Below are 15,338 nucleotides of genomic sequence, written 5' to 3' on the forward strand. Positions count from 1 at the left end.
GACTAAATCTCAAGTACTTCCTGGAAGACGGATGGATTGGGATCTGGAAGAACGCATCCTTCAGATCCAGTGTGCACATGGTCTTGTGGTCTCACTGCAAGTCTGACCTATCCGCTGTCTCCAAGCTGAACGAAGTTTGTTTGACAAACTTGTTCAGAGCTGAGAGATAGATGACGGGTCTCCAGCCTCCAGACGCCTTCTTTACAAGAAAGAGTCGACTGAAGAAGCCTTGGGAGCCATCGACAACCTCTTGGAGAGCATCCTGCTTGAGCATGGTCTCGACTTCTGCCCGAAGGGCTAGCCCCTTTGCTGATCCCATGGCATAGGAGCTCCACGACACTGGATTCGCTGTCAAAGGAGGTTGAGATGTTGTGAATGGGATGCGATATCCTTGGCCAATCACAGAGACCGTCCAAGAATCGGCCCCATGTTTCTGCCACCTGTGCACGCAACTTTGTACATCCCCCCACAGGTGGACATGCAGGAGGACTGCCAATCCTAGCGTTTACGGCCACGGCCGCTCCCTCTAGGATTTCTGCCTTCCCTGGAGGACTTTCCATCCCTCTTGTCCTTGACAGGAGAGGGCTGTGGCTTAGACACCTTCATCTTAGCTGCTGGAGCCTGCTTCGGTGTCCTGCGAGGCTGCTGTTGGTGATGTTGTGGAGCTGGAGGCTTGTAGGGCCGAGATGTCAGGGCCCTTTGGAGGAGCGAATCATGATTCGACTTCCTCCACCTCTCAGCTGTGCGTTCTATATCCTTGGGCTCAAACAAGCTTCCTCCAAAGATGGAGGAGTGTCTGAGCCTGCAGACATCCACGGCGGGGACCTTCGGATGGAACTTCTATGTCACCGCATCACGTCGCTTTAAGATCGAGTTGGCCCACAGGTTGGTAACCTGGTGAGCCAGGAACTCGATGGAGCGAGTGCCCGAGAGGAGGAAGGTCTTCAGGGCCTTCCTATTGCTCTCCTTAGACAAGTCCTCGGAGTGCAATAGGATACCCAGAGAGCCCAGCCAGACGTCCAGCCACGAAGTGGCCTGCATGGCACACTTCGCGACCTTCTCCTGGCTAAGGATCTCTGATGCCGAGAATGTCACCTGCCGGGAGGAGAGCTTCTCAAGAGGAGTACCCCTGGTGAGCTCTTCCACCGAGTGGTGGAGGGGAAGAGCTATACTGGACTCCCCCATGATCTCAAAATACCTCCTCTGCTGTAAACGAGGAGGTGGGAGGAGTTTGTTCCCGGCAGAAGAACGGCTGGAGGAGGCGAGTTCCGAGAGCTGGGCTTCGACCTTATCTCTGGCACTCTTCACCTCCTGGGAACAAGGCAAAGCTGCACTGGCCCTTGGGGGTTTCTGGGTACCATAGACTTGGTCTAGGACCGTATCGTTGCCTTAGCGAGGGCAATCTCCGGGTCCTTGAACCTGTTGAGTTGCCTCATCAGATTCAAGACCTGCCAGAAGGCATGCTCAGACTCATGCTACTCTCCTCCCTGTGGACTAGCACCTAAGTCTTCTGTCCCCAAAGGCTCTTCTTGGGGAGACACATGGACGTTCTCCCGGGGTCTGGTTGGCTCTGGTCGGATCCGTGAAGACGACTTAGGAATCGTCTTTGAGTCCTTGGGTTCCCTACTGGGCGGGATACAGGACTCCAGCAAAGAGGTCTGGAAGGTACCTTCCACGCGAGACGTTTCTCTTCCTCGAGGTGGGGTTCCTCCCATTGGTGGCGTGGGAGAGGCCCTCACCTCGCTGGACTCTCCTGAGGACGGAAAAGCTTCGTCCACAGGAGAAGGAGAAAACGACTGCGAAGGGGATGAAGCCTTCCTGCCGAACCTCTTAGGAGCCGACTTCTCCCTGGGAGAAGTCACCACAAAGTCCACTCCTCTCCTTCTCTTCAGCAGGGGCGAGTCTGTCTTTGATTTGAGTCCCAGATCAGCGAGGGCCGGCTTCACAGCCTGCACCACCGCTTTCATCAGGTGACCAAACCAAGACTGACGGGTGACTGACGCAGTGTCAGTAATCCCCGCTGGAGGGAAGGGGATCTCCTGATCCTCCGGAGTGGACGCAACGGGGCCTGCCTGAAATGAAGAAAGGGAAGAATGTTGCCTGGACCTCTCCGGTGACTCTTCCTGGTCCTGGATGAGAGCCCTGCACTTGCGCAATGGTGATCCTGATGGCGATCTGGAATTACGCATCCCTGTCGGAAGCACACGCTGCGGATCCCGGCGAGAATGGGGGGTCGCGCTGGCGCTGGCGCGATGGAGCATTCGGAGGGTTGCGTGTGGGCGACTGCTGGAGCGCGGGCGCGCAGTTGCGCGGATATACGCACGCAGGCGAGTGGGCGCGCTGGTCAAGGGGCATGTTGGCACGCAGGTGAAGGTGCGTGCGGGCGCGCAGGTGAATGAGCGCGCGAGGGTAGAGGAGATCGCTGTCGGTCAGGAGAACGATGGTGCGCAGGAGATCAACGGCACACTGGAGATCAATGGCGCGTGGGCGAGCGACGGCGAGTGGGCGAGCGACGGCGAGTGGGCGAGCGATGGCGAGTTGTCGAACGCTGGCGCGTTGGAGAGCGATGGCACATTGGCACGGGTGATTTAGCGCGTGTGCGCGTCGGAGACCTGTGACGATCCGAGGCATGGGCACGCTGGCGCATTGGCGAGCGCTTGTGCACAGGCGAAGGATCGCACGGGCGCGCAGGAGATCGTTGGCGTGCAGGAGGGTGTCGATGCGCAGTCAGCTGGGGCGCAGGATCAGATGGCGAAGAAGTGCACAAGGGCGAATGCTCGCGGTCGGGCTCAGAAGAAGACTCGTGGGCACGCGAGCGCGCAAGAACTCTTGAAGTGCGCACCGGAGTGCGCGCGCGCTGTTGCGCAGGTGAAGATGGGCGCACAGGTGAGCGAGGGCGAGGCAAAGGAGTAAGGTTCTTGCCTGCATCCAGATCCGAAGATCTAGGGCGCGTGGGTGTGCGTTGGCGCGCAGGGCGCAACAGGAACAAGGTGCGCGCTGACGAGCAGGAGATCGTGGGCGCTCAGGAGACTGATGGCGTGCAGCAGGAACAGAAGGGCGCTGACGGCTAGTAGGAGAGCACTGACGAGCAGGAGAGCGCTGGCGAGGCGAGTCTGAAGGCTGCAGCTCTGGAGAGCGCATGTGCGCTACTGCGCACGGACGTGCAGTTGAGCACGGAGGGGAACCCTGACGCACAAGGGATTTACCCACACCGTAGGATACGTCCCTTTGCCCCGAAGGGATCGGTGCCCGTCGGATGACGGGATGAGAAGGCGCCTGCTGCGCATCTGCATCCAGGGGCAATGGCAGGAGGGAAGGAAAGGAAGGTCTGGCAGGCGTAGGAGATCGTGAGCGATCTGGGGAGAGGTCCAAGGACGTGGCTGCGACGGTCTGCTCCCGACGAGAAGCATCCTCTGCAGGGGAAGGCGGCGGTGAAGAAGACCCGAAGAGGTGCCTCCTAACTCCCTTATAGGGAGAAGGAAGGCCCCTACGGCGAAGAGGAGGACGAGCCTTACGGCGAAGGCGACCTCGAGGCAGGGCGTCCACATCGACGGTCCTCCGAAGAGGAGTCTCTGTCAGTGCACTCCCCCGAGGAGGAGACGCACCCGCAGGAGAGACCGTGGGACTCAACTTTCCCCTCGAAGGATGTTCAGAGGGGGAGGCTGAGCCTTCAGCAACGTCCGCAACAGCAGCAGCAGCAGAGGTTTGACCAGACCCGTCGGAAGCCTCTACCACAACAACATCGACAATAGACAGAGGGTCTACCTCTGCTATTACCAGCGATTGCTTGACAGCTGCCCCCAACTGGATCAGGTCAAACAGGGCTTCCTTGGAGGGCAAGCCCTCAAGCCCCAAGGAGGCCCAAAGCTGAAAGAGATCATCATTAGACACAGCATGGTCATCATCGTAATGAGAATCAATATTCTCCCCGGGAGGAGGAGGGGGAGCTGCCTCGCTATGGGAGGCAACGCCCTCTCCCGCACCCCGAGGTCGGGAAACAGAACAATGGCCTACGCTACCACTCGACGGCCTCTCATGAAACCGACCGAGTGGGAGCTTCGGAGGAGGTTCGGGCGGCGGAAGAAGAGTCCTTGGAGCCTTCCTTCTTCAAGGCAGCCCTTGAAGGAGAAAGGTCTCTCTTGGACTTCTTCTTACGCCGCTGGGCAAACTTCTCCCACTGGGAGGTAGACCACTCCCTACACTCACTACAAGTTAAGTCTCTATCACACCGTTGACCTCAACACTGCGGGCAAAGGGTGTGAGGATCCGTCTCGACTGCTGACATGAATGTTCCACAGGGGCGCCCGGGAAGTCCAGGGCACTTGCGCATAATTTCGATGAAGGTAGAGGGCAACTTCCAAACACACAAAGCTGAAGAAAAAGAAAAACAGATTAAGGCTGTCAAAAGCGAGAACGAAAGACAGACACGTCTGCTCATCGTACGAGCCAAATGTGAAGTGAGACAATTCACCGGTGTGTGGGGGGGAGAGGGGTAGCAAGCTACCCCTTCCCCTACCCCCTTGCTAACTAGCGCGGGGGTAGTTGACCCTCGTTAAAAATCTAATGGCTTGTCATTTTCAGCTACGCCGAAAGTAATACCCTATGTAAATAGCTAAGGTTTGTATTTCGGTTATGGAACAACTTGGCATTTGGGACCTACTGATGGAATCTCTCAGACACTGCATCTCGACGTTTCAGAATGGTGTTTGCCCATAAGTTCGAGACTTGATGGGTGAGAAACTTGATGGTGCGAGTGCCTGAGAGAAGGAAAGAATCCATCGCTTTCCTAGTGCGTTCCTTGGTGAAATCCTCAGTTCGAACCAGAATTCCCTGGGTCCCCAACCACAGATCAAGCCATGAAGTAGCCTGCATGGCATACTTCGAGACCTTCTCCTGGTTGAGGATCTCCGATGCAAAGATGCTCTAGAGAGACTCCCTAGTGAGCTCATCCAGAGAGTGATAGAGAGGAAGAGCTGGACGAGGCTCACCCAAGATTTCAAAATACCTCCTCTGCTGGACGTGAGGAGGTGGGAGAAGCTTGGCGGTAGAGCCGGAACATTGGGAGGAGAGCTCAGAGAGTTGTTGTGTTGGGCGATCTTAGCCCGGGCACCTTTTAGCTCTTAAGACCAGGGCAAGGCTGCACTGGTCTTAGAGGGCTTCTGAGTGCCAAAGACACGGTCTAAGACTGTGTCTTTGCCCTCTCATGGGGATATCTCCGGGTCAGTAAACCCATTGAGTACCCTAATAAGAGTCAGAACTTGCCAGAATGCATGTTCTGACTCTTTTTGCTCCCCCCTCCGAAGTGGGTCTAGCAGCGAAGTCTCCTCCTTCCACTCCCAGAGAGCTCCTCTCAGGGTAGGTCACAGGCATCCCTAGAGCGACTAGTGGTTCCTGTAGGCCTGGACTCCTTGAAGAGAACTTTGGAGGAGTTTGAGTCCTTAGATTCCTTCCGAAGAAGGAGTAGGACTCAAGCATCTAAGGCCAGATAGGATTGTCCCTCCTGACCTCCGTCGATGGTAGAGAACTCTTCGTGCGAGGAGAAACTTTCTCTGAAGGAAGTTCGAGCTTCGCGCGACTCCCTCGGCAGAGGTGAGGTAAGAGAGTGTCCAGTGGGAGAGACAGGAAGGACAGGCCTTGAAGGCCTAACAGGAGTTAGTTTCACCCAAGGGGATTTGATCACGACTGAGACTCCTCTCTTCCTCTTCAGGGGAGAACCCAAGGTTCCCTGCGGTAGGTCTACTGGTGCCGTTGGATGGGAGGTCAGTGACGAGCGAAATGACATGGCAGACCCGAAGGCTTGCACTACTGCTCTGACCATGGCACTGAACCTAGGCTGCTTGCTGACTGATGGACTGTCGGAAATATCCCCAGACGGGAAAGGGATCATAGGTCCCTAGTGAGGATCCTCTACCGATGTTTGCAGTGGTGAGTCCGTCTTTGAAGATCGAACCTTCCGGATCCTGAACCCTTCTTTGGAGCCTCGTTTCCCTTTCCCCGGTGGTGGTGGTGTAATGCGTTTGCTAGCGCACAGAGAAGTGCTGGCGCGTAGGAGAGTGCTGGTGCGCAGGAGAGCGCTTGCAAGTTGGAGAGCGCGGACACGCAGGAGAACGCTGCTACCGTGAGCGCTGCCGTGTAGGAGAGCGCAGCTGTGCAGGGGAGCGCTGATGAGTTGGGGAGCGCTGATGAGTTGGGGAGCGCTGTTGCGCTAGCAAGCTGGCAAACGTTGGTCCTTCGGCCGGCGAGAATGCGCTGGAGAGCGCCGGCAATCAGGGCACTGGAAGGCGCTGATGAGCAGGCGAGTGCTGATATAGCGAAGGGCGCTGGAGAGCCCTGACGCGCTGGCGAGCAATGACGCTCTGGAAAGCGTTGAAGTGCTGGAGGGTGCTGACGTGATGCTAGTGAGCACTGGTGCACTGAAGGACGCTTGCACGCTGGGGATCATTGGTGCGCAGCTAAACGCTCAAAAGGTGCAGCACAGACAGGCAGATGATGAATAGGAGACGGGAACAGTGAAGGCAGGTCAGCAGATTGGCATGAAGGTTGAACTGGAAAAGGGATGTGCCCTTTGGAAGGACGAACATCCACCGACGGGGATAGCGAATGAACCAAAGAGGAGTCCAGGACCGAAGTCCAAGGACTAGCGGTAACGTCGTCAGGAGAAGGTCCAGAAACAGGCGAAAGTCGAGGGCTGGAGGACGATTGAAGCAGAGGCTCCTCTGCGGGAGACGGCTGCGAGGATGAGGCTGAAGAGCCGAAAAGGTGCCTTTTCGTTGATGGTGAAGGCCCACCTCTAAGGGGAAGCGGATGGCGAGCTCTGCGTCGAAGATGCCCTCTAGGGGCCGGGGGATCAGCAAGCTGATGTTTAGAACCAGCAGCCCTCCGCAGAGGAGACTTTATGAGTGAACTCCCCCGAGGAGGAGAAACACACGCGGAAGAGACAGATGAAAGTTCCCCCCTCGAAGGATGAACAGGAACGGGGGGAACAGAGTTGGCAGCAACAGCTGAAAAGTCTGGAGGTGCAGGGGTGTCGGTAACACCCACAGAAGATGACTCAGATACTACAACGTCGACGACAGCTGCGCACTAGCACCACTAATGATGAAGCGCAGCAATAAGTCCTTGAAGGGCAAACCCTGAAGCCCCAAGGACAACCACACCTGTATAAAAGGAGACAGAGACAAGGCCTCACCCAGGGGGAGAGGTGGACCCTCTTCACTAGGGGAAGCAACACCATCTCTCGAGGACCGGGGTTGGCCGTAATTAAAGGGTCTACGCTACTACTTGACGGTCTCCCGGAAGAGACCGAACGAGCAGGAGCTTCAGAGGAAGAGTTCTTGGGTTTTACCCCTTTCGAAGAAACCTTCGAAGGAGAAATATCCCGCTTTGACTTCTTCTTCCGGCGTAGCCCAAACCTTTCCCACTAGGAGACAGACCACTCGCAACACTCACTACATCTGTTAACACTATCACACCGCTGACCTCTGCAGGCGGGACAAAGGGTGTGGCGATCGATGTCCACGGCTGCCATGAAGGTTCCGCAGGGTTGACCTTCGAATCCAGGGCAAGTAAGCATGGTCGCAGAAGTCAACACACACACACACACTAATAAAAGAGAAAGCACAAACAAAAGCAATTAATGGCAGTCCTAAAATAGGCGAAGGATGAAGACCGGCAACGACTGTACACCATCCGAGCCAAAGGCAAAGTTGAGCTAAATCACCAATGTGTGAGCGGGAGCGGTAGCAAGCTATACCCCTAACCCCACTAACTAGTGAAATGGGTAGTTAACCCTCACTAAAATTCTAATGGCTCATCCTTTCAGCTTTGCTAAAAGTAATAACCCCTAATAAATAGTGCAGGTTTGTATTCCAGTTACAGAACAAACTCCTTTTCAGGATAAATCACCTTGGCGTCACAGAACCCATGGTCAGAGGCAAAAATTATATGCAGTTTAGAGATGACCTAGGTTACCTTATTGAGTGATATTAATGTCAAAGTCCTGTACTAAAAAAAACGCATTAGCCGGCCAGCCCCCTTGATATGATGTCAGTTAACTTTATATGTCTATCCTGTATTGAAGCAGGAAACCAATTGCTTTTTTAATTTATGAGCCCAATCTTTGTTTATTAATATCAAATGATGACAAATTAACTAACCTTGTTGTTCTGTTTCATTCGTTTATTTGCAGCACCACCACCCTTCGCTCCTCGCTTCTCCTCTGTCATGATGTTTAGATCCTGTAAGAAAATAGGTAAATGTGCTATAACCATGTAGAATAACATATTAAATTGCAATTTATAAAAAAAAAAATTATAACAGCAGGAGCATTTAACACTAATATTGCCTACATTTACACTTGAAAACTTAAGTGACTGTATACAGTATCATATTGCATATAGCATTGCATAAAAGTACAGGGCTTTTCTTTTGGCAGTAAATAATTTCTTTTGTCGGGGTGGCTCCCGAGACAAACAAGACTTCCTACAATCACTAATTGAGCTTAACTACTTTAGTTTCATGTACCAAAATACTACTGCATACAGTAGTAGTCTGATCTTCTAATATCACCTTAGGGAAGATACTCAAACCATAGCATGGGAATTTTTCTCATTAATGATACTTCTCTTATTTCTCCATGCAACTCATCCTCCCAATCACTAACAGCTATAAGCCCACTCTCCTATAATGAAAACAGATGGTTAAGTGTTGGGTGGTCTCTAAATCCTGGAAGTTGCCTACTTCATTTTAGGGGATGATCAACTGAATATCGTATACAAATTTTGTTAGCCTTCATGACACTTCTGATATTTTATATGGAAAAATTATATCAATAAGAATCACTGTTTCTGAATGAAAGTTCAGTTAACTCTAAATAAAAAAAAAGGCAATGAAATTGATCAGAAGGATAAAGTACATTGATTAAAAAACTTAATCCAATGAAATGTGTGAGGCATGTCACCAAAAAGCATTTCATTGGATAAAGCTGGCATTCTCGGGTATTACAGAGTGCAGAGGATCTTCTCGTGGAAGGGGTCAAAATCAAAACTGACATTACTGATGGTAGGCCCAAGAAGGGAATTTTTCAATAAAACCAGTAACTATGTTAACAGTGCCCTTTGATAATAGGATATGGGGTTCAAAATACTGTACGTAAAGAGATCTAGAAGCCTTTGTATAACAAGGGACAGGACCTCCCACATGCATTGAACATCTAAAATTTCCCCCCACCTAAATTAACCTACAAGTCACGTGCTTACCTACTTAACTTACAAGGGGCTAACGGCCCCCTCTCACCCCCTCCCTTTTAAAGTGCCGTATATATAGTGATTAAATAAAAAATCAGCAAAGGGGTGTATGTATGATAGCGGCCACTTGTATGTTTGATTACGGCTAACTTAGAATACGGCAGTGTAAGGGGGGTTGCAGAGGGCATTAGCCCTCCGATAGGTAAGTAGGTAAGGACACAGCTTGGAGGTTAAGTTAGGGGGGGGGGGAAAGTTTAGCTTAGTTCATGTCCATTTTTAATCCACATAGGAGGAAGTGGCCACTGATATACAAAGGCCCCTAAGCGAGTTATAGGGCATGACCATCATCATAAATACAGGTGGTCGCTATCATACATACATCTAAACATAGACGGCAATTTAGGTTAGGTGGGCGGATACCTTACTTTCGTACAATGTCCTCATACAACTCATCACACCAGACTTAAATACGGAAATAGGATTGTAAGACAAACGATATTGTGTATATTTACAAACTATATAAGAACAGATAGGCTTGGCTGCAACAAGCACATGAACAATAAGGGAATAGACTGGCACGGACATGGAGGCTTACAAGCGCAGACAGTACATACAGAAAAAAATTCAAAATTAATTCGAAACTAATTTGACCAACTCCCACAGCCTAACTGGAACGAGCAAATAAAATGAGTTTGCTATAGGCCTTAGATACACTTAAAAAAAATTATCTGAATACTGTTAATAATAGAATAGACCTAACACAGCCAAGTCCCAGTTACTTGCAGACAGTAAATTGTTTGTTACCCTAGTAATATTTAAGTCATACGCTTTGGTATTTGTAATTAAGAAGGAGACGCGAAACTCGTGGTTTACTTGCTGTGGTGATCAACATACACTTTCCCAAATTACTCTAATCCTTTACGTAACATCCTTTGCCGCCAAATCCAAACTTGGTGGTTAATAGCTTTGTGATCTTGATAAAATGTTTAACACCTTTAGCATGTTGTCAGTTAACAGTACTTAAAATGTAACTGTATCTCTGCAGCCTACGGTACGTGAAGAGCCGTAATATCAGAGGGTCTTATAAATTTAAGTATTTACATTTACCGTCTTACCTTTACTTGTTGGGCGAGGGATCAGTCACAACAATCAAATTGTCAATCTTAACCTAGTATTCGTGAAGAAAAATTCGGTGACGTTTTTACAAAATTAATAAGGTGGAGACTAAACTTCTTTAGCAAAATGTGTAATAAATTACAACAGATTCTTTCAATTTGCAATTAATATCCTCAAGTCACTCTAATAATAAAACTCATGCCGTTCATCTGTCAGGGGTGAAGTGACGGTCGGACGAGGATGACCTTTTAATAATAATATTGTTTTACCAGTTTACCTTGGTTTAAGAAATTCCGTCCTTCAGTTATATACTATATTTTCAATATATGTTGATCATTTTATAACAAATATAATTTCTATTTAACTATTTTAATACTTATTCATATGACCTGTGCGCTAGATTTAGGTTTAAAGTTTAGGCATGGTCTTTGCAACGGCGCCTCTAATTATCCAGTGATTTGAGTTTATCTATCTTCTATATTGTTTTGTCTTTTTTCTCCACACCAGGTTTAAAACTTCTTTCTTCTTTTTAATATTTCTTTCACTAAATATAAACGACCCTGTTGTTTCCTTGGAGTTTGCCTCGTAATGTTGTTAAAGCTCAATCGATTTATTTCTATTCCTTCTATTTTCCTGGCAAAACGTAAAAAAAATGGTAAAATCTGCTTCCTCATTAAAAAAAAAAAAAAGTTTACACTTCCCCTTTGTGTCTATTTATTATATTCAGGTTTAACATATTATTTCGTGCTCTAAATTATAATACTGCCGCAAATGTATGGTCTTATATTTCTCCTTTAATTTCTGTCTTCAACTTTCTGTATACAGTATTTCTAAGCTCAATTTACTTTCTAATTCTTCTTTCTATTTTTCAGTATCTCAATTTTTGGTTTCTGGTTTTACTTCTGTCCTAGCCATTCTTCTTATTTCTCTTATATCTAGATTCAATTCTTGCATGTACCTTGCTGGCTGTTTCCACCATCTTCATCTTTTTCTTGAATGTCCAGCATTAATTTCCAATATATCTTTTCCCATTCATAGTACAGTTTATGTATTGTAGCTTCAACCTTGTGGATCCCCATATATATCCCCTTAATGTAGTATTGGCTGTACTTTTAGTGGCACATAATATTTTCATATATACCCCATTCTCTATCTTTTGTAATTTCCCTATTTCAGTTTGCGTAAGATTATAAAGGTTGACCATAAGGAATAGATGATAATACAATACTTTTCCAAAACGTTTTGCCTATTAGTACTTTATTACAACTTTTCTCTATGACTGAGTGCGTTAAGTTAGCTAGGATTTTCTCTTTCTATTAGTACTCTTTTCTAAGTTTTAGATATGTTCATATTACTGTCTAATTTGATTCCTAAGTATGTTAGATTTTAATAATACTTTGATTTCCTCTCTGTGATAAGGCCTTTCTTTTGTGTTATATTTCATAAAATTACTCTTTTATCCATTTATATCTAACCCATATGTTTGTCAGCTTATCCTAAAAGTTGAATGCTGGGCTTTACTTTCATTATATCTTCCGCAAACATCAAGGCATTATCTGCAAAACAGAATTATTGTCCCATCTCTAATAAATGATTTCTTAAACCGTTTCCTTCCTCATCTATTTTTTCCATGACTATATATATATATATATATATATATATATATATATATATATATATATATATATATATATATATATATATATATATATATATGTGTGTGTGTGTGTGTGTGTGTGTGTGTGTGTGTGTGTGTGTGTGTGTGTGTGTGTGTGTGTGTGTGTGTATACATATATATAATGTGTGTAAGTAGCTTAAAAGGTGAAGTCGATCCGGTGCAACCCTGTTTTATTCCACTCCTAACCTTCATTTTTTTATACTGTATACCGTCCCCTTAGTCAATGTTTGCAACTGCAATAATAATTTTTGTGTGGATTCTGTATTCATTTAAAATGTCCATCGATGCCGCCCATTTTACATAGTAGAAGGCTTTCCTGAAATCCATAAGGGGGTTCTTATTTCTATAACTCTTTGTTACACAGTACTGCAATACAAAGGTGTTGTCTTATATTTTACCTCCTGTAAATCCTGCTTGGCACTCATTATCTTCCCCATTCATTCTTAGGTTATTTTTTATTTCCTCTTTCATCATCATCATGAATATCTTATGTGATATATTAAATAGAGTTGTAGGTCCCAGGTTTTTTTATCTCTTCCAAGTATTTTATTTTCTTCTTCACCTAACTTTTTTAGTAACATTTCTGTAGGGTTTCAAGACATTTTCCCCCTTTCTTAGCTCCTTGTAGAGCTCGGGTTTAAGGCCATACAGGCATGCCACCTTTTTTTACATTTGGTTTTCCAGGTATTTTTTTCTATTCTGATTGTTGGGATTTCCATTGGTTTTAGTATGCCTTTTGTTTCCATTAAAAGATCATAGTGTTCTTTTAGTATTTCTGTGATATCATATAATTTGTATGTAGTGGGTTGGCCAGGGCACCAGCCACCCGTTGAGATACTACCGCTAGAGAGATATTGGGTCCTTTGACTAGCCAGACAGTAATACATTGGATCACTCTCTCTGGTTACGGATATTTTTTTCTTTGCTTACACATATACCGAATGGTCTGGACTATTCTTTACACATTCTCATCTTTCCTCATACACCCAACAACACACACTTCTTCGATCAAGGGGCCAATTACTATGCTGTAATTGTTCAGTGCACTTTCCTCTTGGTAAGGGTAGAAGAGACTCTTTAGCTATGGTAAGCAGCTCTTGTTCTCTAGCCTTGAATAGTGGCATAACCTCTGCACCATGGTCTTCCACAGGCTTGGGTTAGAGTTCTATTGCCTAAGGGTACACTCAGGCCCACTATTCTATCTTATATTTTTTTTTTCTTTTTTTTTAAATAGTGAGTTGGGCATGCTTAATAGAAGTGCCATGGATGCCTGGTGGTTTATCAAGAGGTTGTCTTTTCCTTATCTGATTCTTTTACTTTTCAAAACCATCCTTACTGACCCCCTTCAGTTGAAGTGGCTATCCTGGAGGGTATTTAGCCTTGCATGGTGTATCGGCTCCTCTATGTTGACAGTTTTTCAGACTTTTTTCAATAATCTGAGTTTGATCAATCACTTTATTTATATTTCTGTACATATTGTTCTTATTCTCATTCTTGTTAATTTGGTTATTAAGTATGGTGCATATTTTTTATCACCATTAATTCTTATGCTTTCTGGAGACACTGAGCAAAATTTGGGGCCAGTTCGTCCTAGATTTCGTCAATGTCGTTTACTATATTGCAATATTCGTGGACTTCATGCAAATATTCAAGACCTTACAGTTGCGCCCAGACAGTATGATATCATTTTGAGCTCAGAAACTTTGGTTTCTAATATGAGGCACTTATCTGAGCTCCTTATAACTGGTTTTAAGAAGCCAATAATGTTGAAACGCAATGCGATCCCTAGGGCCAAGGGAATGGCGGTGCATATTTGGACTGAGTACCCTGCTTCTCATAAGTCCTGCTATGAATGTGGATGTAATGAGATTCAGGTAATAAAAGTTTATGGTAGGCATAACAACTTCTATTTGTGTTCGATCTACCGGAATCCTGACATGTATGATTCTATCTTCGATTGTCTTGTTACAATTATGGCCAAGATACAAGAAGATAATAGAAAGGCCTCTTTTGTATTTGTTGATGATCTCAATGCTCACCATAGGGAGTGGTTAAATTGTTTCTCCTACTGATCGTCATGGCTTAAGAGCTTTAGACTTTGCCTCTAAATCAGGCTATGAGCAAATCAAAAGAAAAGCAACTCACAGGTCTGGTAACTGCTTGGACCTCGTATACACCGACTCCCCTGGTGTTAAAACAAGTAAGGTTTGTTCTCCAGTTGGGACATCTGGTCGTGCCTTGATTTCATTAGTGGTGAAGACTGAGAAACCTGTCCCTGATATATCTTACTCATGTGAGATTTATATGAAATTTCAAGCAGACTGGAATGGGATTTTGCATGATCTTTTAGGCTTGAATTGGTCACAATTGTATAGTAGTGTTGATCCTGTAGTCCTTTTGAATGAGAATATAGTTAACATAATTGATAGGCGTATCCCTTCTCGTGTACTAAGGTACCGAATAAAGGACAAACCGTGGTTCTATGATGATTGTAGACGTATTTATTTGGAGAAGCAGGAGGCCTATCATCTTTGGTAGGGTAATAGATCAGATTTGACCTGGAATAACTATACTCACGTTCGAGCTTTTGTTCAGAGAGTTTATGCTTCAACGGAAAAAAAATACAATATAACCATAAAAGAAACGCTTTCTGATACAACCCAGGAGCATAAGTGGTGGCCTACCCTTAAATCTGCACTATTTGGTGTAGATGCAACAGTCCCTCCTTTACTTAAACCAGATGGCTCAGTCACTCACTGTCTAAAGGAAAAGGCAACCCTTTTGGCAGATGTGTTTGACAGCAAGCAGAGTAATAAGAAACTCGAACTTCCTCATTCATGTTTTTCTGAGGCTAAAACTAACAAGTTTAGCTTCTCGATCTAGTGAAATTAAAGTTCTGTTGATGGACCTTGATGCTTATGAAGGTGTAGATCCAAATATTTTTATAAAGACTGCGGATTTCTTAGTTCAAAAGTTATCTGTTATTTTGCGCAAGCTAGTCAGAAGAAGAGCCTTCAGTATTTGTTGAAGAATTGGTAATGTTACTCCACTATGTAAATGTGTTTATGGCAGTTCATGTCCAATTAATTACCGCCCAATTTCCATAACTCCCATATTATCTAAAGTTTTTGAACGTCTTTTTGGCAAAACGTCTTAATAGATTTGCTGAAGGTAATAATCTGTTCCCTAATTTGCAATTTGGTTTTCGTAAAGGTCTTGGAGCATGTGAAAACCTTCTTACAATCTCCAATGCTGTACAGAAATCCTTTGATTGTGGTCAGGAAGTTCGTATGATTGGC

The 15,338-nt window shown here is 46.2% G+C and overlaps 1 protein-coding gene across 4 annotated transcripts in view; it reads right to left on the minus strand.

Moving 5' to 3' along the window:
• LOC137620710 (leucine-rich repeat and WD repeat-containing protein 1-like) overlaps nucleotides 1–10,579 on the minus strand; it is a 117,984-nt gene extending 107,405 nt beyond the window's left edge. The window contains exons 1-2 of one of the 4 annotated variants that reach the window (XM_068351067.1): nucleotides 10,363–10,579; nucleotides 8,157–8,238 (exon numbers count right to left, since the gene is read on the minus strand). In XM_068351067.1, the coding sequence (XP_068207168.1) occupies nucleotides 8,157–8,225 (69 nt within the window). In that variant the 5' untranslated portion in view covers nucleotides 8,226–8,238; nucleotides 10,363–10,579. Of the gene's footprint in view, nucleotides 1–8,156; nucleotides 8,239–10,049; nucleotides 10,196–10,362 lie in introns of those variants that run through there. The other 3 variants (XM_068351066.1, XM_068351068.1, XM_068351065.1) reach the window with 3 other exon arrangements.
• Nucleotides 10,580–15,338: the final 4,759 nt, after the last annotated feature.

Source organism: Palaemon carinicauda, chromosome 27, assembly GCF_036898095.1.
Source record: "Palaemon carinicauda isolate YSFRI2023 chromosome 27, ASM3689809v2, whole genome shotgun sequence".
NCBI classification, from domain to species: Eukaryota; Metazoa; Arthropoda; class Malacostraca; order Decapoda; family Palaemonidae; genus Palaemon; species Palaemon carinicauda.